The sequence below is a fragment of the Sorex araneus genome, chromosome X (assembly GCF_027595985.1).
Source record: "Sorex araneus isolate mSorAra2 chromosome X, mSorAra2.pri, whole genome shotgun sequence".
Taxonomy (NCBI): Eukaryota; Metazoa; Chordata; class Mammalia; order Eulipotyphla; family Soricidae; genus Sorex; species Sorex araneus.
Window position 1 is genome coordinate 314513506 of NC_073313.1, and position 20565 is coordinate 314534070.

The 20565-nt window shown below is 46.8% G+C and overlaps 1 protein-coding gene across 1 annotated transcript in view; it reads right to left on the reverse strand.

Annotated features, from left to right (window-relative positions):
- The window catches only part of TTL (tubulin tyrosine ligase), a 28474-nt gene extending 11809 nt beyond the window's left edge, over positions 1 to 16665 (reverse strand). Inside the window, exons 1-3 of the mRNA XM_055121692.1 lie at positions 16354 to 16665; positions 14312 to 14390; positions 3594 to 3826 (exon numbers count right to left, since the gene is read on the reverse strand). Of these exons, the coding sequence (XP_054977667.1) occupies positions 3594 to 3826; positions 14312 to 14390; positions 16354 to 16510 (469 nt within the window). The 5' untranslated portion in view covers positions 16511 to 16665. The remainder of the gene's footprint in view (positions 1 to 3593; positions 3827 to 14311; positions 14391 to 16353) is intronic.
- Between the last annotated feature and the right edge of the window lie 3900 nt (positions 16666 to 20565).

The following is a 20565-nucleotide window of genomic DNA, read 5'->3' on the forward strand; positions in this document are numbered from 1 at the left end:
CTCCCTTCCTCCCTCCCTCCCTTTCTGGGGAAGTGGTGGGCACACTTGGCAGTATTCAGGGCTTCCTCCTGGTTCCAGATGTGCTCAGGGATCACTCCTGGTGGGGCTTGGGGACCATATCTGGTGCTGGGGATAGAACCTGGGTCAGCCACATGCAAGACCAGCACTCTACTTGCTGTACTATCGCTTTGGCCTCCACTTCCTCTTTTCTTTCTTCCTCCAGTCTCCCTCCACCTTCCCCAGAAGGGTCTAACTCCAACAGGATCTAACTCTTGCTCCATATAAGGCTAAAATGATCTTTGCAGGCTCCGGCCATACAACTTCATTTCTCCAGATTTTTTCAGATAAAGCACCGCAAGGAAATGCCATTCTATAACTGGCGGCTGGTTCATGCTGCAGAGACTACATCCTGCATGTTGCCGACAAACCTGTTTCCAACACTATTGCAGAGAGATGGTGGCAAGGCTGGGGTGTCACAACAAATGAAGAAGGACATTCCCTGCAGGCCCCAGATGTAAAGTGCCCATAAACCTGAAATAAATAGTAGTACTATCCTCCTTTAAATAACACTGAGAGCTTTACATACCATCAGTCAATGGTTTTTAGCTAATCCTGGAGTTTTACACAGTCATTACTAAAGTTTTAAAATGTTTTACCATCACCGCCCCCCCAAATCCTGTCCTGTTATCAGCTGACAGCACTTTACTTTCTGTATCTCTAAAACTGCCTGTTCTAGATGTTTCCTATAAATAAATTCCTACAGCCTTTTTGTATCTAGCTTATTTCCTTTATGATAATAAAGGAAATATTGTAATATATTATAGTTATTATATAACTTTATCGTAGTTATTATAATAACTATGATAATGTCATAGTTCACTCATATCACAGCATGTCAGTCGTTCATTCCTTTTATGACTGGCTAATACTATTACGAGGACACACTGCATTTTGTTCACCCATTTATCAGTCAAAAAACATGGCACAGGCGCTCTACTGTGGTCATCCTGATTCTACCCAAACCTAACAGCGGTTATCTGAATTACTGTGTTATCTACTTCTACCAATTCCCCATTTGCCATCAGTACCATGCCAGGAAACAATACTCGAACAATACTCGGGAAGGGGTCACCAGAGGAGAGAAGAGAGGTGGGTGAGGTGCCTGGCTCATGGCCAGGGGCCAATCCTCCCAGTTTCTGGAGCTCCCAGGTGATGCCGTTATGTCTCATGGTTGGTGGGAAGAGGGTGAGGGCCGCTGGAGTGGGGAGAGGTGTGAGTACTAATGGTCTTACAAGGCAACAGAAAAAGCTGGAAAGGGAACGGTTTTTTAAAAAGAGCCTGTTATAAAGTTATAAAGTTATAAAGAGGGGCTGTGCTTATGTGTTGATCACATTGAGAAATTCCCAATAATTCTAGCCTTAAATTGTATTAGAGGGGCTGGAGCGATGGCACAGTGGGTAGGGCGCTGGCCTTTTGTGTGGCCGACCCAGGTTCAATTCCCAGCATCCCATATGGTCCCCTGGGTACTGCCAGGGGTGATTTCTGAGTGTAGAGCCAGGAGTAACCCCTGTGCATCGCCGGGTGTGACCCAAAAAAGCAAAAAAAAAAAAAAAAAAAAAACCCAAAAAAACTACATTAAAAATCTAATCCTGTCCAGGGGCCAGAGAGATAATGCAGTGGGCAGGGCTCTTGCCTTGCATGCTGCCTAGCCAAGCTCAATCCCTCGCATCCCAAATGTCTCCCGAACTCAGCCAGGAGTGATCCCTGAGTGTGGAAATAACTGCTGAGCATTGCTGGGTATGGCCCCCAAACCAAAAGACAAGTCTAGTCCTGTCCATTTATACCACACAGCTCTGCTATGTGCCTTTGTGTGTCGGGGGGAGGGGGGTAAGGACACACACACAAATAAACAAGGCAGAAAGTCTATAAATGGAGCTTCCATTGTGGTAGCGGAGATGGACAATCACCAGGGTTTGGTGCTCGGAAGGAGTGAGGTTCACTTGAATGATAATTCAAGGAAAAAGAGGTGAAGGCCCAAGTGAAGACTGGAAAGCCATGTGCACAGAGGCTATATAAAACAAGGAGTGCCTTCCCCAACAAGACGACAGCGCAGCTGTGGGGGACGGAGGGGAACCCGTGGAAGTGAACCAGGGGGTGAGCAGGAGAAGTGAGAAGTGAGTGAGGTTTGGAACCCGACAGACACTCAGAGGTGCGGGCACACATCCTGGGGACTCCGCGGCCATCAAGGAGCTGCAGCTTATTCTAACTGCTCAGGGAAACTGGATGCTGGGCGGGGGCAGGAACTAGCAGGAGCACTGAGTGACAGGGGAAACCAGGAGGGGCACAGCAGTTGCACAGACTACAAAAAGGGGCCGCTCTGATTTCAAGTGGAAGCAGGAGGAGCAGCTGGAGGAAGTCTGACTCCGACGGTCCAGGCCCGACAGGGCTAGCTAGGTGACTGAGGAGGAACCCTAGGCTCAGGGCTCTTGAGTCAGGCTGCCCAGGAGCAGCAGGGACTAAGTAGGGTGCCTGCCAGAGGGGGGGGCGGTACTGAGCAGCAAATGATGAGTTCTGTAGCAGGCAGGCTGGCGTGGAATGCCTGCTGCTGCATCTGACCTCTGGAGGGAAGACGTCCATGAGAGATCTAGGATTAGAAGCTCTGGGAACACGGAGATTTAAAAGGATGGAGTACAGTGGAAAACTTATTATCAAATATTTCCCTGTTAATAGAGCTGTATTCTTAGGGGATAAATTCCAACAAAAATAGTGAGTCTGTTTTGAAACTCTAACAACAATAGTGAGTTATGTGTTGAAATCTGGAATGTAATCAAGTTAAAGAGAAAAGGAAGTGAAATTATCACTCACGTACGGGGTGGGTTGGGGGGTGAGGGGTGGGATGTATACTGTTTTTTTTTTTGTTTGTTTGTTTTGTTTTTGCTTTTGTTTTTGTTTTTATTGGTGGTGGAATATGGGCACTGGTGAAGGGATGGGTGTTTGAGCATTGTGTAACTGAGATATAAGCCTGAGAACTTTGTAACTTTCCACTTGGTGATTCAATAAAATAAATTAAAAAAAAAATAAAAGGATGGAGTAGCCCTGGGTGCTCCCTCCAGGACTTCAGAGTGGACTATCACCTGTGTAAAGGCTTCCTGCACTGTAACGGACCATGAATAAAGCACAGCAGGCATCTCCAGGGAAGGAGGCTGATGGTACCAACTCACTTTTTTTTTTCATATATGTGGGTTTTTTAATTTATTTAAATAATAGACAAATACTTGCACCAAGAATACTTATGATTCTGGCACTGTAACTGGGCTCAGTTGTCCAATTGTGTGTCAATTTTTTTTTCTCTTAGAATTCTTTTATTTATTTATTTATTATTTATTTATTTTTTTTATTGAATCACCATGTGGAAAGTTACAAAGCTTTCAGGTTTAAGTCTCAGTTATACAATGCTCGAACACCCATCCCTTCACCAGTGCATATATTCCATCACCAAGAATCACAGTATACCTCCCACCCCGCCCCCAACCCCACCTGTGTAGCTGATAAATTTCACTTTACTTTCACTTTACTTTGGTTACCCAACTCACCTTTGGCACCTGCTGACGACTTTGCAATCCAAACGTTGCCTTCTCCCTTGTCTTTCTTTTTGTTGTAAGAAGCCAAGAAGAATTCCCTTTCATCTGTCCTCGTATTATTGACAGGGAGGTGGATTCCGTTCTGTGCCGGAGCGACTGGGGTATTGAGATTGGTTGGATAAATCACATAGGACTCTGGGAACCACGTGCACGACTCGGCCAGGTCTGGGCTCGTCTTGATTAGTCTGACAGATGACAGTGGGTGAACCCTTATTAGTCCACTTCGAAAATCCCGTGTCAACCCCCAGCCCATGCTCTTCCTGGGTATGGGGCACGGCTGGGGTGTGAAGCTGGTTTCCGTAGCCCCCAGTCTGTCATGAGCCTCCTGGCCGGAGCTGTAGCACATCACTAGACAGAAAGACTCTAACTCACTCCAAAGGGGTGCAAGGGCCTGAATGTCAAGCACCTACAAAAATACATCTCTGAGGAAACAACCCAAAGCAATCCTCAAAGGGCACTGTTCCAGCAGACACACTGAGTCTCAGCTACACTCACACTAAGCAGATCCGAAAGAAGGGAGAACTGAGCAAACAATCTGGGTTACTCGTGAAAATAATACCTTCCCCAGCTTTCTCACGAGAAAAGAAAATTACTTGGGAACTTGGATTTTTTTTTTTTTTTTTTGCTTTTTGGGTCACACCCAGCGATGCTCGGGGGTTACTCCTGGCTTTGCACTCAGGAATTACTCCTGGCGGTGCTTGGGGGACCATATGGGATGCCGGGGATCGAACCCGGGTCGGCCTCGTGCAAGGCAAATGCCCTACCCACTGTGCTATCGCTCTGGCCCCGGGAACTTGGATTATTGAGATTCCTTTCTTGCTTTGAGCATGGCCTGGCTTCACAGAAAGGGAAAAGGGAAAAGCTCTAATGAGACAGAGGCCTTCGGTGGCTATAACTGAGCACAATAGCTACCCACAAAGCATCACACAGTGCAGGAAGGAGCCAGGCTGGGCAAGGCGTTCAAGGTCAAGTTTCACCCTCTTTCTCAATTCACCCTCAGCCGGGACACCAGCAACAGCAGTTCAGGGATCAGGATCCGGCCATGAGGAGCAAATTTCCCGAGATCCCCATGACAGTAACAAAAAGCCAGAATGAAAGGACTCAACTCCAAAGTCCAAACTCTCAGTTGGTCCCCAGGAATAAGAGAGGGACACGGGTGCCAGTCTTTGCTAAGCTATGCTTCCTCTTCCAGAGAACAATCAATATTCAGTGGTATCAGATTCATCTAAAAGAGTCGCTATGTGAGCAAATGTCAAAAACAACAAAAAAATAATTTATTGAGCTGTTATAGTTAAAGGCTTCACAGCCGTGCGACATCTTATAGCCTAGTTCTCCCTCTCACAGAACCTGGCAAGCTACAGAGAGTTTCCTGCCCACATGGGAGAGCCTCGCAAGGTCCCCATGGTGTATTCATATGCCAAAACCAGTAACAATGATGGGTCTCATTCCCCTGACCCTGAAAGAGCCTCCAATGCGGCACCGTTGGGAAGGACGAGTAAAGAGAGGCTGCTAAAATCTCAAGGCTAGGATGAATGGAGACGTTACTGAGACCGCTCAAGAAATTCGAGGATCAACGGGATGACGATGATGATGACAGTTAAAGGCAACCTAATTGGAAAGTTGTTTGAAAAAAAAAAGAGAAAAATAGAAAACAGAGATATGATGGGGATCTGTCATATGACAGAGATATAATAAGGCATCCTGCTTGCCCAAGCTAAAATCTCTGGCACTGCATTCGGTTCCCCAAGCTCCTAGAGGTGTGATCCCTGAGCACAGAGCCAGGAGCAAGTCTTGGCTTACTGAGTGTGGCCCTAAATACTGCCCCCCATAAAAAACAAAAAATTAGAACAAAATTAAATTTCTAATTCACTGAATATTCAACTCTGCATAGTCTGCTATGTGGCTGCCAGTCACATGGTTTTAAAGCCCTTGAAACATGGGCCTCATGGCCCTGGAAGGCCCCTTTAGGTTCTGCTTAATTTTCAGGTTAAAATGGAAGCATCACAAGTGTTTCCACTAAGCACGACTTTCTTGTTTTGGTAGGAAGACATTTCGCTTTATCTACTGTATGGCCTTTGATTACATCGCAGCTTGTCTGTCAGGCCCATGAGCTGTTCTAATGTTAGTCAGAGACAATAGACTGATTTAGCTCAAGTAATTCTCTCGCCTATGCATTGACAAAACATAATGTGTTACTTACAGCAAGCACAAGTTACAGAAACAGCTATGCAAATCCTAACCAGTAACTAAGGTGCAATATAGTCTTTCTAAGTAGAAGAGAGTAAGACAAAATTTAAAATAAGGGCATCACTAGGGAGGCAGAGTTGAATGAAAAGCTGAGTTCTAGGAGACGCTAGACCTTGATCATCAGAGTGAGGAAAAACAAAAGTTGGAAGATCTGTCACTGATTTCATAATGAAAAGCAATTGAGGTTTGTTGTCACAAATTAGGGAAAAAAATCAGTTTACTTGCATTATAAAGGAAACGTTTCAGAAAATGCATAATGAACTTCTCAAGCAATTTCCTCTCAACAACGAAAAATTAATCAAATTAGGCCTACAGGCTGAAGAGACAGTTCATCTGTCAGGGCACTGCCTTACATGCACTCAAACCACGCTGGACCATTGGCACCCCAAAGGGTTCTCCAATCCCACCCAGGAGTGATCACTGAGCCCAGAACCAGGAAGAAGCCCTGAGCACTGCCGGGTGTGGCCCGAAAACAAAAACCAAATATAAAAGGGGAAAAAAAAATCAGTGTCTGATATCAGAAACTGACTGCCAACCCATTTGTTTTTCCTTTTCTTTTCTTGGGGGGGGGGGGGTTGAGCGGAGGCAGGACTCCCCCGGCTGTGCTCGGGGGCTGAGGGGTCTCTGCAGGTGAACATGGCCTGGTGGGGCCTGGCTTGAAGTCAAGGTGCTCAGGCCCAATGATATGATGTTTTTCAGGCCTACCAGTGCTGGGGCCAGAGGCCACCCAAGGAGGGGCACAGGGCCGGGCAGTATCAGGGCTAGAACTCGGCCTTCACACCCACACAGTGCTCTGATCCTCCGGGCTCTCTCTCTCTAGCCACACTAACAAAAATTCATGAGCAAAATTTTCAAAGCATCTGAGGCTATAGTGTTTCCTTCCATTCTTGCACACAAAAAGGGAGTCAATTAGATGGAAATGTGGCAAAGGAACTACTTTGAGGAAAAGACTAAGAAATATACCCAAAAAAAGCAAATAATCTTGTCACGAACTGCTCACCGAGCACTTCCTGAGATATCAAAGATTAAATCAAATTTTCGTTCTAAACACTTTAGTTGACTTGCATGACACAGAAGAAAAAAATTAGTTAATACACTGGCTATGTTCATTTGGGTCACCCCGGAGGGAGGCAGGTGAGGCCCCTTCTGGCCCCAACGAACCCGGCCCCGGCTGCTGAAAACCTCCAGAACTCAACTGCTGTCATGCCCACAGCCACTCTCCACACGCTCGGATGAGCCTCACCCACGAGTGAAGCTATTCCTGGATTCCTGGATACTTTACACCACTGATATACCAAGAGTAGTGCATCACATTTGATGGAGTTTAAAATAGAAGGCAACCAATCTTAGGGGGAAATATATTTATACATACATACATACATATAAAAGCACACAAGACTCAACCTTTAACAACATGCTACTAATCTCTTATAGAAGGACTTAATGGCCCTTGACACACTTTTCTTTAAGAAACCCTTTTTGGATCATTTTTAGTGGATTATTCATAACAAGCAATGCAAAATAAATTATTTTGGTTCTGCTTTGGGGGTAGGGTTTTGGGTTTGGGATGGAAACATTCAAAATATGGTGGTGGGAAGGTGCAATGATGGTGGGATTGGTGTTTGAATATTATATGCAATTAAATACTGTGAACGACTTTATAAACATAAAATTAAAATTAATAATGTGGCACTGTAGCACTGTCGTCCCGTTGTTCATCGATTTGCTCGAGTGGGCACCAGTAATGTCTCCATTGTGAAACTTGTTACAGTTTTTGGCATATCAAATACACCATGGGTAGCTTGCCAGGCTCTGCTGTGTGAGTGGGATATTCTCGGTAGCTTGTTGGGCTCTCTGAGAGGGATGGAGGAATCAAACCCGGGTCGGCCACGTGCAAGGCAAATGCCCTACCCACTGTGCTATTGCTCCAGTTTTATTAATAATAATAAATACATTGGGTGTGTTCTGTTCTGCATTGAAGGATGTCTAAATATTACTGGGAAAATATTAAATTACAGCATTATGGGAAAATATTATTAAATTATAATAGCATTATGGGAAAATATTAAATTATAACATATGTAAAATATTATTAAATTACAGCAATCCTTTTAAGTTAAAATATTAGTCTCGAGGTATAGATATTTCTTTCTTGTGTGGGGGCAGGTTGGGTCACATCCAGCAGTGCTCAGGGCTTACTCCTGGCTCTGTGTTCTGGAATCATTCCTGGCAGTGTTCAGGAGGCCACATGTGATCCCAGGAATTGTAGCCTCGTTGGCTGCAGGCAATCAAGAGCCTTGCCCACTGAATCTCTCTCTCTGGTTGGGTGTAGGTACTAGTTTTATTTGTTTGTTTGTTTTTTTGTTTGCTTTTTGGATCACACCCGGCGATGCACAGGGGTTACTCTTGGTTTTGCACTCAGGAATTACTCCTGGTGGTGCTCAGGGGACCATATGGGATGCTGGGAATTGAACCCGGGTTGGCCTCGTGCAAGGCAAACGCCCTACCCGCTGTGCTATTGCTCCAGCCCCATTTTTTTAAAAATATTTTTTCACTTATCAAAAAGACTTCACTCACATATGGAGATAATATATCTATCACAACAGACAATGTTCTATGTAGGCTGTACTGAAGTCAAGAATTTTAATGGATTGGTGTTTGCAAATGCTAAAAAGATTTGCAGGTTCTTTTTTTTCTTTTCTTTTTGGATCACACCCAGCGATGCACAGGGGTTACTCCCGGCTCATGCACTCAGGAATTATTCCTGGCAGTGCTCAGGGGACCATATGGGATGTTGGGAATCGAACCCAGGTCAGCTGTGTGCAAGGCAAACACCCTACCCGCTGTGCTATGGCTCCAGCCCCAGATTTGCAGGTTCTTAGAAGAAAAAGAAATCTTGGGTAAAGATGCATATTTAACTTTGTATATCAAAACCATATTGTAACTCCATTACTGGAGATACAATTTTTAAAAAAGTCATTTGTTACAATTCACCATTTGAAACATACTAAAAAAAAAAACCAAAAACTGCACAGTTTCCTGAAATCTTGTCTGAATTCTACCAGGTATACAGTTGGTCAAATGGCTTAGTATATACTTGCAAATACTACAATGACTTGCAGATCCTTGGAAGAAAAAAGAAATCTTGGGAAAAGATGCATTAACTCTGTGTATCAAAACCATGTTGTAACTCTATTACCGAAACTACAATTAAAGAAAGTCAATGAATGAAATGATACTGTCTCTCTGAAAATGGTCAGTGATTGACAGAAGTTTATTATAAAGCTTTACTGAAGGGAAAATCCAACTTAAAATGATTGTTACCTATTATTTTGATTCGATGATCATCAGTTCAGTAATCAAAAATATTAAAAATAGCATTATGATTTATATTTTCTCACCAACAGCCATATACTGCATAAAAATAAGTTAAAGTTCCAAGGAAAGAGAAAAAAGACCTACCTAGGGAGCATGAGATTTTGTGTTCCAAATTCATAACACAATAATGATTTTACCTATTTTTGTGATATGACTCAATCTGCAGAAGATTTAAATAGCAATAGACTGCATTATGCAAATTGGCGACAAAAACTAGAAAAAAACACTTTTTAAAAAAACACTGCTGATCATTTTGTTTCTTTCCAACTAATTCAATACTTCCTTTGAATAAACGAAAGTTGAGACAAGAGGTGATAAATGTCCTTAACTTGGACAGTTTTGAAAATGATTTGCATTTGCTTCAACGCCAAGTCAATTTCTTTTTGAATAAAATAAAAATATTTGTCAAAATGCAAGTGATTTGGGGGTGCAGGGTTGGGGCCACACCCAGCTTTATTATTGTTCCACCCGACCCCATGAATGTGACTTTAATAAAAATTGTTTTTGGCATTCAATTCAGTTACTGAACAACTTTTATGAATATGAAAACAATATGGATAGGTAAATCTGTTTTTAACTATAAGCAGATTTTTGGGGCCGCACTTGATGGTACTCAGGATTTACTCCTGGCTCTGTGCTCAGAGATCATGCATGGCTGGGGGGATCCTCTGGGGCTCCAGGGATCAAAAACAGGTAGGCCACATGCAAGACAAGCACCTGACCCGCTGCACTCTCTCTCTAGCCCCTCTACCATACCTTTCTATGAAATCTAAATACAGATCAGGGATATCAGGTGAAAATTTATTGTCTGAATTAGAATGAGCTACAAATGTAAAATACACATGATTTTGAAGACTCAGAATTCAGTAAGTAATATAAAAATAAAATAAAAAATATTTATGCTAGTTACAGTCAAATTGATGTGGGTTTTTATGTTTTTTTTTCATTTTTTTTTCTTTTTTGGGTCACACCCATTGATGCATAGGGAGTACTCCTGGCTCTGCACTCAGGAGTTACCCCTGGTGGTGCTCAGGGAACCATATGGGATGCTGGGAATTGAACCTGGGTTGGTGGCATGCAAGGCAAATGCCCTACCCACTGTGCTATTATTTCAGCCCCCAAACTGATGTTTTTTGATTTGGTTAGATAACATATATTAAAATAAACTTGGTGCCACTGTGATAGTATTTGATAGTATGTTATGTATACTATCACTATGTATATGTGTGTGCATATATACATATGTATATACACATGTATACATATACTTATATATGCATGTGTATATACATATATATGTGTGTATATACATGCATATATATACATATGTGTATACACATATATACATATATACGTATTATATATGTATATATATACTTTTACACTCAAAAGAAAGCCACGGGGCCTGAGTGATTGTACAGTGGATAGGGTGTTCGATTCTCAGCTACATACAGTCCCCAGAGACCTGTCATGAGTGATCCCTAAGCACAGAGCAAGAAGTAAGCCTTGAGCACTGCTGGGTGTGCACTCCACCCCCACCCCCACCCAAACAAAACAAAACAATGTGCTCAGGACTTATTCCTGGCTCTCTACTCAGGCATTGTTTACCAGCCATTGTGGAAAAAATCTGGGAGACCCATCCCAGTGCTGTCCCAGACCTGGGGGTGCCACACCTCATACTTCCCTACTAAAACGAAAACAGTAGTAGTGAGGGCTGCAAGCAGTGCTAGAGTAGCAGCAGTGGTAGTGCTCGGGGACAGTAGGAAGAGCTTTAGATGATACAGCATGAACCCTGAGAGCCATCAGGAAGAGCCCATGCATACATTAATCCAAGCACACACACACACACACACACACACACACACACACACGCCTCACCTAATGTAATGCTCACAAGCCCTATGAGGACCTGCTGAGATGCCGAGGTGTTTGCTTAAGCCAATAAGGGCACTTGGGATTAGCACTCAAGCTGCTGTCCTCCTGTCGCCGTGGCATGCTGCCTCCTTCTATTTCTTCACTCTAATGTTCCACCTGGTTTGGGGCCTGTGACTCCTGCCCATAGCCCACCTGTTTTGAGACAAACAGCAGGGGAAATCCTGCTCTACCCTGCCCAGAGAGTCTTTCAGAGGGGGCCCAGGGCTGCTGTGTCCTGTGTCGGGAGGCTGCCAAGGACTTGTGCAAGCCCCTTCTCCAGGGCTCAGCCCCTGTGCAGAAACGCTAGGGATACTCTTTTCTCCCTTCTCCCCACTGCTGATGGCTCACCGGTCTGGGCTCCTTGCCTGAAGATGCTACCACTCAGAGGAGTGATGTCCTTCCCAGCTCTATGGTGCCAAGCTGAAATGAGATTTCAGCTTTAATCCTTCCTTTACATTTATTTATTTTTGCTGTTTTGTTTTGAGTCATATCCAGTAGTGCTCTGGGGACCATATGCCATGCCAGCAACAGAACCCAGGTGAGCCACATTAACTCCTGTACTCTCTCTCCAATCGCTTTCTCACTTGGCTTCTTCCCTGGCTGCACTCCTCCCTTTGATTCCAAGCTTCTCTTGAGAGCCCTCTCCCCAAAATCACTCATGTAAGGGTCCCTGGATCAGTTCGGCTCCTTGGGAGTCTCACCTAAGAGACAGCAGGCTTTAAGTAAGCAGTAAAGTAAGATAACATTAACTGCAGCTTTGGACAGCAATTAAGGTAGATTAAGATGGCTAGAGCAGGCTGACAGCAATAATACAACATGCAGGGCACTTGTCTTGCACATGCCTGACTCAAGTTTGATCCCTGGCACCACATACGGTCCCCTAAGTGATTCGTCCATCATGAGTGTAGAGCCAGGAATAAATCCTAAGCACTAATGAATATAGGCCCCAAATGAAAAGAAGATAAATAAATAAATAAACAAAAAGGGCCAAGTAGACAGCTCCAAGTGCTCAGGGCAGACAGCATGCTAGAGTCCACCCGGCATGCCCTATTCCCTCCCCTGCCCCCGACTAGTGAGAGGAAACAGTAGATTAGAAGCACTTTTAATGTTATGTATCAAAATTATTTTGTTATATATATTAGTTAAAGTTATTGTTAGTATCCTCTAAAATATCAGTTAAGGACAGCAACATTCTCGTAGTTAAAAGTTAATTTTTTTTTTTTTTGCTCTTTTGGGTCACACCCATCGATGCACAGGGTTTACTTCTGGCTCATGCACCCAGGAACTACTCCTGGCGATGCGCGGGGGACCATATGGGATGCTGGGAACTGAATCCGGGTCAGCCGCCTGCAAGGCAAACGCCCTACCTACTGTGCTATTGCTCCAGCCCCTTGTAGTTAAAAGTTAAACACAGAATCCAAATCTTAGGTCTTGAGCCACAGCTTGGTGCTGACTATAGGATTTATGATGAACATCCATGCTGATAAGTGGGCGAAGATGCACTCAGAATGGTGTAAAGGACCCTTCACTCCCACCTAAACTGTGTCTTGCTCGCTCTTTTGATGTTTGGATAAAATGTATCTTGTACTCTTCCTATCTCATTAGGATGTGGGAATGCTACTTTGTTTTTGATAGAAACATAAGTACAAATTGTTAATCTTGTAAGATTTCACTCTGGGAATCTCTGAAAAACCCAGGTATGTGGGATTTTGTGACTGAGAACACTTGGCTCAAAGGAACTGGGTACGGAGATCCTCGACTTGTATCCTCCTGTCTCTGGCGACTCAGCAGTCACGCCCATAAACCACCTCTGGCTGGCGCCAAATAATCATGTCATCGGCCACCATCCAGATTGCATGTCCTCTCCCGGAAGGGAGCAACATGATGCTCTCCATTAACCATGCCACTGAATCCTGCACCAGGATGTTTCACTCGGGGTGCCCTGGAGAGGGGGCAGGTGAGACCCCTCACCACCCCAAGGGACCCAGTCCCAGAAGCCATAAACTTCCACAACTCAGCCGCCGCCACACTCACAACCACTCTCCACATGCTCAGGTCAAGCCTCACCCACAGGTGCATCTATTCCTGGACCATGAGGCCGTGAGATACTTCAAATCAAATACCCTACCCATACTCCAGGATTATTGCACCATATTTGACAGGGTTCAAAATAGGAGGCAACCAATCTTAGAGGGAAATATACATTTTTTTCACAGATATATATATACATATATATGTATATATGTGTATATATATATATATATATATATATATATATAACACACACAAGACTCAACCTTTAACAACAAGTAGTGATCTCTTATAGAAGGGCTTAATGGTCCCTGGGTGAAATACAACAATCCTCACACTCTTTCTTCTAAGGATACTTTTTTCTAGCTTTCTCAGCAGATTTTCATAACAAACAATACAAAATATATTTCTTCAGTTCTGCTTTGGGGTAGGGATTAGGGTTTGGGATGAAAACATCCAATATATGGTGGCGGGAAGGTGGAATGATGGTGGGATTGGTATTTGAATATTAAATGTAATCAAATATTGCGAACTACTTTATAAAATAAAAGAATTTAAAAAACAGACTTCTCTCCGGGAGACAGTTTTGGAGTATAAATGTAACCTCAGTCTTTGAATCATTTGTTCATTAGAGTTCCAGGACCCATTGTGATCCCTGGGCCTATCGAGATAAGATAAATTTCTTTCCTACTCCCCTTCTGTCACCCCTCTCAGAGAGCCCGGCAAGCTACCGAGAGTATCGCACCTGCTCGGCAGAGCCTGGCAAGCTACCCGTGGTGTATTGGATGTGCCAAAAACAGTACCAATAAGTCTCACAATGAGAGATGTTACTGGTGCCCGCTCGAACAAATCAATGAGCAACGGGATGACAGTGACAGTGACTCCCCTTCTGTGTCTTGACCATCTCATTGAGATATGATGAACTCGGGCAAAACATTAAAACTGGTCTTTGGTAGCTCTTCCAACAGCATTCCCTCCCCTTCCCTACCACACCCCCCAATGCCCCCCCACCCAACAATTACAGCTTTTGCTTCTATGTTTCAAGGTCCAAGAAAATCACTTATGTAAGAAGTTGAAAAGAGGCCCTGGCGAGCACTTACTTCACTAAGGAAGCTTTTCGGCACAGTTTATCAGCCCCCCGGTAATAATTCACCAACTGCATCAGCCCAGGCTCGTGACCTAGGAAGGAAAGAGGCAGCTCAGTGGGGGAACGGGACAGGTGGGAGATGACAGTGTCAGCAGGGGCAGGACAGCTGCATGGGTGGGTCAGTCAGGCCCCGCTGAACTCCCCGTGCAGAGCTGGCAGGGAGGGGCGAGGACAGGAACAAGTCTGGTCCCTGGACTCAGTCTCCCTCCTCACCCTTCCCAGAGTGCGACGGCAACTGTGTAAATGTGCAGTTATCTACTTCTACAGTTCCTTCCCAGGGGGTGGGGGGAAGCATTTTCTATTCCACCTCTCTCTGCTCCCAAGTGTGTCCTCACTCTCACTCTGACATACACATAAGGATGTCATGATCTATCTAGAAAGGCCCTTCATCTGGCTTTGGAAACCCCTGCTTCAGGTCAGCCAACAAGGCAGACAGGAGAATGAAGACACTGTAGTATCCTAAGTCTGCAGGGCAGCCAGTTTCTGGGAGGTGCAGGAAGGTGGTACCAGCAGGGGGTGAAGGAAAGCCGCTGCTGGTGCGGGGCTGGCAAGTGCAGGACCGGAGCACAGAGTGAGTCTCAGCCACATAGTGAGAGACCCTCTCTCACCCGTATCCCAACCACTGATCGACAGAGAGAACTGTCTGAAAATAAAAACCAATCAAGGGGCATTTGAATTGAAGCAGGGGAGAGGTGAAGATAATTCATGGAGGCACAGCAGATGGTTAAATAAAATGTGTCAGTCATTACCCCACCCCACAGGACCCTGGGGGGCGCAAGTCCCTGGCTCACATCTGAACACCGCCCCCCCCCCCAATCTTTTTCACCCCATGGACTGGCACTTCTGTGTCCTTACCAGATCCTCTGAGCTTTCTTCTTTGTTCAGTCATTAGTGGGGGATGAAGTGGACCTTCCCCATCCTACACATAAACTTTAGCCACGAGAAGTTGGCTATGGTGCCATTCTAAAGGGCAGAAGATCCTGGGATCCTCCCAGCCCCTGAACGAATGCAGACACCCTAGCCACACCCTCCATCTCCGCCGGCCAGTAGAGCTACCAGGTTTCTGCTCGGGCCCACGCCCGTGTCCCAGGGGTGACATCCGCGCCCTCTGGGGTCCCTTGGAGCAGAGATAGCTCTGCTCCCGCACTATCATCTCTTCCCTGGCATCACTGGCTCTACGATGGCGCTCCAGCATTACGGGGCGGGGCCGCGGCAGGGAACCCGGTGTGTGCGTGTGGTGGGGCGCCCGGTTGGGGGCCAGGGGGCAGGGCTGCGAGCTGAAGCCTCTGCACAACTTGGGGTTACGTCACCCTACAGGGAGGAGCCGCCTGAGTAGATGGAGTAGATGCGGGGTGCGCAAGTAAAACTGGGGGTGCACAGCCGGCGCCCAGCAGGGAGCGGGGCAGGTGCCCCCCGCACCCGGGCGCGCACGACAGCGGAGACGCGCCTTTGCAGCAGCGCCGCGCAGTGTGAGGGCCCACACCTTCCTACCTTCCCGTCCTGGTGGCGCGGCTCGCTTCAGAAGCCCTCGCTTTTGGAACCGGGCTTTTTCTGTTCTTTTCCTTTTTTTTAAAATTTTATTCCAAATCCTCCCACCTAATCTCTCGGGGTCCACCGGGTTTGGGGGAGGGGAGCGCATCCTCCCAGGCATCTCCAGACGCCCGAGTCCCTCTCCCGCGCCCACGGAGGCCTCGGGGGCGCGGACTGCGCCGGACAACCCCTGCAAAGGGGCGTAAGGGAAGGGGACACTCGTGGCTCCCCAGCCCGCGACCTGCGGCAGCCCCGGGTGCAGGGACCGGTCATCGTCGGGCGCATCGCGGGGAGATACGAGCCGCGGGCCTGATTTCGGAGACTCGGAGGCGCCGCCCACGATGCACCCGGCCCGAGATGGACCCTTTTTGTGTGGCAAGCGCTCGAGCAAGCCCCGGAGGGGAGGAGGCGCGACCCTCAGACAAAGCGCCTCTCCACCGGCCCGGGCGCCGGGCACGCGCTCACCCAGTCTCCCGAAGGGCAGCCGGTTCCTTTCGCCCAGCATCAAGTTGAACCGGGGGTTGTCCCGCCGCAGCCGCTTCCAGTAGCCGGTGGCCAGCAGCAGGCGGGAGACCTCGGCGTAGACGCTGCTGTTCTCGTCGCGCACCACGAAGGTGTACATGGCGCCAGCGCCGCGCGCCCGGGACTCCGAGCCCGCCGCCGCAGGGAGAGGCGGCCGAGGAGGCGACTCCGCGCGCCGCCAGCCCGGCGCTCGCGGGTTCCTGCGGCCGCCGCGCTCCGGCCGCGCCCCCGGCGCTCCCGCGGCGCCCAGCGCGTCTCCCCGGCGCTGCCCCCGCCCCGTGCGGCCACGCCCCAGCCGGCGAGGTCCCGCCCCTGCCGCATGGTCACTCCCCGCCCCGCCCCGCCCCGCGCGGTTCCGCCCCCGCCCGCGTGGCCACGCCCCAGCCGGCGAGGTCCCGCCCCTGCCGCACGGCCCCATCTAGCCCCGCGCAGCTCCGCCCCCGCCGCATAAGGCCGCGCCCCATCCGGCGAGGTCCCGCCCCTGCCGCACGACCATGCCACGCCACGCCCCGCGCGGCTCCGCCCCGCCCTCCGTGGCCACGCCCCAGCCGACGAGATCCCTCCCCTGCCACAAGGTCATGCTCCACCCCGCCCCGCGCGGCTCCGCCCCCGCCTGCGCGCGCTCCACTCCTCCCCCCTCGGCTCGGGCTCGGTCTCAGCCTTGGCCTGCGGCCTGCGGCCAGCCGAGGCCGGGCTCCCGGCCCTAGGGGCGGCGCTAGCGTAGACACTGTTTTCCAGGGGCCCTCCCAGGTCTCCCACCTACTGTCGCAAAGGAGAAGTTCATCGGATTCCAGCTTGTATCCGAGGCCGCTTTCCTTTCCTTTCCTGCCCGGGGAACACAGGGAGCCCGGGGCTACTGGTTCTGCTGCCTGCAGGCACCTCTCGAATCATTGGGTTTGGGGGTGTAACTCAAAATGTAAAATCAATAAACAAAAATGATCGAAAGCAGGCATGTGGAACCTTTTTTTCTGCCAAGGATCATTTGGACATTTGTAACATCAGCCCTGAGCCATACAAAACGTGGCAGATAGGTGGCAGGTCAGAACACATAGAATGTGGGGCTCAACATTATACATGGGATCTTGATGCCACAATCCACAGAGAAGCGGCAGGCATTCTGGTGAGCAATGCGGCCCGGACAATACTCCGGACCCGAATCGGGGCCAGCAACACCGGGGGGGCTGGAAGGAGGAGGTGCTGCCAGCACACCTTCTCCAGATGGAACCCTGGCGACACTGAGCAGCAACTAACACGGCTCCAGGATTCGGGACTGGGACACATCTGAGCCACGCGCGACCTTTTCTAAAACCTGAAAACATACAATCTTTTAATGAAAACTAATTATCAAATGCCTCCTTATTAGGGTTATCTTGTTTGGGGATATAACTCCCACAACAAAAGTGAGTTTTGTGTTGAAATATGGAACGTAATCAAGGTGAAGAGAAAATAAAGTGAAATTCATCAGTTATACAGTTGGGGTGGGGGGGCGGGGAGTATACCCGGGATTTTGGTGGTGGAATATGGGCACTGGTGAAGGGATGGTGTTTGAATACGGTATAACTGAGACATAAACCTGAGAACTCTGTAACTTTCCACATGGTGATAAAATTTTTTAAAAAATAAAAATTAAAAAAAAAACATTATACATGGGACTGGCCGGACGTTCCCTACCCTTGCCAAGCTTTGTTCTTGGTGCTGGAAATACTGGGGGTAGGGCACTTTCCTTGCAATTGGCTGACCTGGGTTTGATTCTCAGCGCCACATATTCCCTTGTGCTGCCAGGAGTGATCCCTGAGCATAGAGACTGGAATAAGCTATCCCTGAGTGCCGCGTGGTGAGGAGTCCGAGCCATAAAGAAAAGCTTTGGGGGCTGGACCGATAGCATAGCGGGTAGGGCGTTTGCTTTGCACGCGGCCGACCCAGGTTCGATTCCCAACATCCCATATGGTCCCCTGAACACAGCCAGGAATAATTTCTAAGTGCAAAGTCAGGAGTAACCCCCGAGCATCGCCAGGTGTAACACAAAAAGGAAAAGAAAAGAAAAGCTTTGTTCTTATAAACTAAGAAAGAGGACCAGAGAGATAGCTCAAAGGGTTGGAGTTCATGCTTCCTACCTGAGCCCCACATCGGATCCCCAACACCAATTGGTAGCCCCCAGCACCACTAGGAGTGACAGTGGTGATGCTCCTAGGAGCATCTAATTTGGCCCCCAGACGAAACCAAACAAAAACTAAAAAGGAATTAAAAAACAAAGCCAAAATAGGTAGAAGGAAAGAAATCATAAGGGAAGATAACAAGAAGCAAAGACGTGCAGTAACTGAGGATCTCCTCGGGTGTGGTTCTATGGCCGAGAGCACGCTTGAGCCACTGAGCCACATGCTCTGGATTCAATATCCTCATCACTGCAAATAAGTAAATACACAAAACCAAAAAGGATGATTATTATTTAAATGTGGTTTAAGTTGTCAGGGGCTGGAGTGACAGCGCAGCGGGTAGGGCGTTTGCCTTGTATGCTGCCAACCCGGGTTTGATTCCTCCACCACTCTCAGAGAGCCCAGCAAGCTACCAAGAGTATCTTGTCTAAAGGTCAGAGCCTGGCAAACTACCCATGGTGTATTTGATATGCCAAAAACAGTGACAACAAGTCTCACAATGGAGATGTTACTGGTGCCCACTTGAGCAAATTGATGAGCAACGGGATGACAGTGAAACAGTGATAAATTGTCAGGCATCCAGAGGAAACTTGCTGGTGTAATTAAGGATAGGGATCTGGGGCTGGAGAGATTATCCTGGTTTATCAGGGTAGACTTTATTTATTCACTAGTATTCACTAGCATATTTAGTGGAGTATTTAAAAAAGACAGTAATTGAATGGGTCAGAGAGATGAGACAGAAGATAGAGCACATTTGGCTTGCTTTTCAAGACAATTTCTCCCTGGAACACGTATCTCTCTTGCTTGGCTCTCTTTGCTTCCTCTCTCAAGCTCTCTTGAACACTTATTCCTTTCTTTCACTCTCCAGCATCTTTCTAAGTAAGTTTTGTTCAATTAAAAACTATCTTGCAAAAAAGAAGGAGGAACAAGAAGAGGAAATGGAAGAGGAGAATAAGGAGAAGGAGGAGGAAGAGAAGGGGAAGGAGAAGGAGGAGGAGAAGGAGGAGAAGAGAAAAAGAAAAAAAATTCTTAAGGGGTGGGTTTTGGGGTGCTTTGAATCTGTCCTTGCTGGCTTTGAGGACAGATAAAGGGCATAAACTAAAACTACTATCCTGAAAGGAGTAACTGGTAGCTGACAGTTATAAAGGAAATGGGGGTCTCCACCCAGAGCTGTCCTTCTGGGCCCTTCACCCAACTGTCCTGCTGGGCCCTTCACCAGAAAGGACGACAATTCAATTCAAACCCTGAATTGACTGTGTGGGACTCCTTACCTAAAATAATCAGTTTGTGTTGAATAAATTGTTAAGCATTCAAAACAAATTGAAGAGAAACACGAAGAATCAATGTTAAATGTTTAAAAGGATATCATTAGAGATCCTGAGGACTCTAAAAAGAATAAGATGCTATAAGTAGGGGCCAGAACCACCAGGAATAATTTCTGAGTGCAGAGCCAGGAGCAACCCCTAAACATGGTCGGGTGTGACTCCCCCTAAAAAAAAACTATCAACATGTCTTGCCAGTCTGAATCAAAATAGATCCCTTGAAAAAAACATTTTGGAACATGTGGGCCTAAAAATCAATTATGATTAACTTTGTAAATCATGGTGTTTTAATAAAAGCTTTTAAAAGAAAGAAAAGCTCATTTTGCCTAAACTGACACAAAAATATAAAATCTCACATCTATTAAAAATTATTTTAATAAAAGAAAAACCATATAAAACACATCAGTATTTTCCAGAGTCTGGGGAGAGGGAGGACTGAAATGTGAAAGAAATTTGAGAGGGTTGATGGATGTGTTCTTGATTTTGATTGTGGATCTTGAACTGTCTATTGCTTCTCAAAACTCATATAATTAAATAATGAGATAGGTAAAATTTACTGTGTCTTAATGATTATTATAAAGACCTAGCCAAAATGTGTGTGTTTGGGGAAAAGATTTCATACAGAAACTCTTCTCTCTGAGAAAAGGAGAGACCATCATCCATTTCATTTTATAAGGACA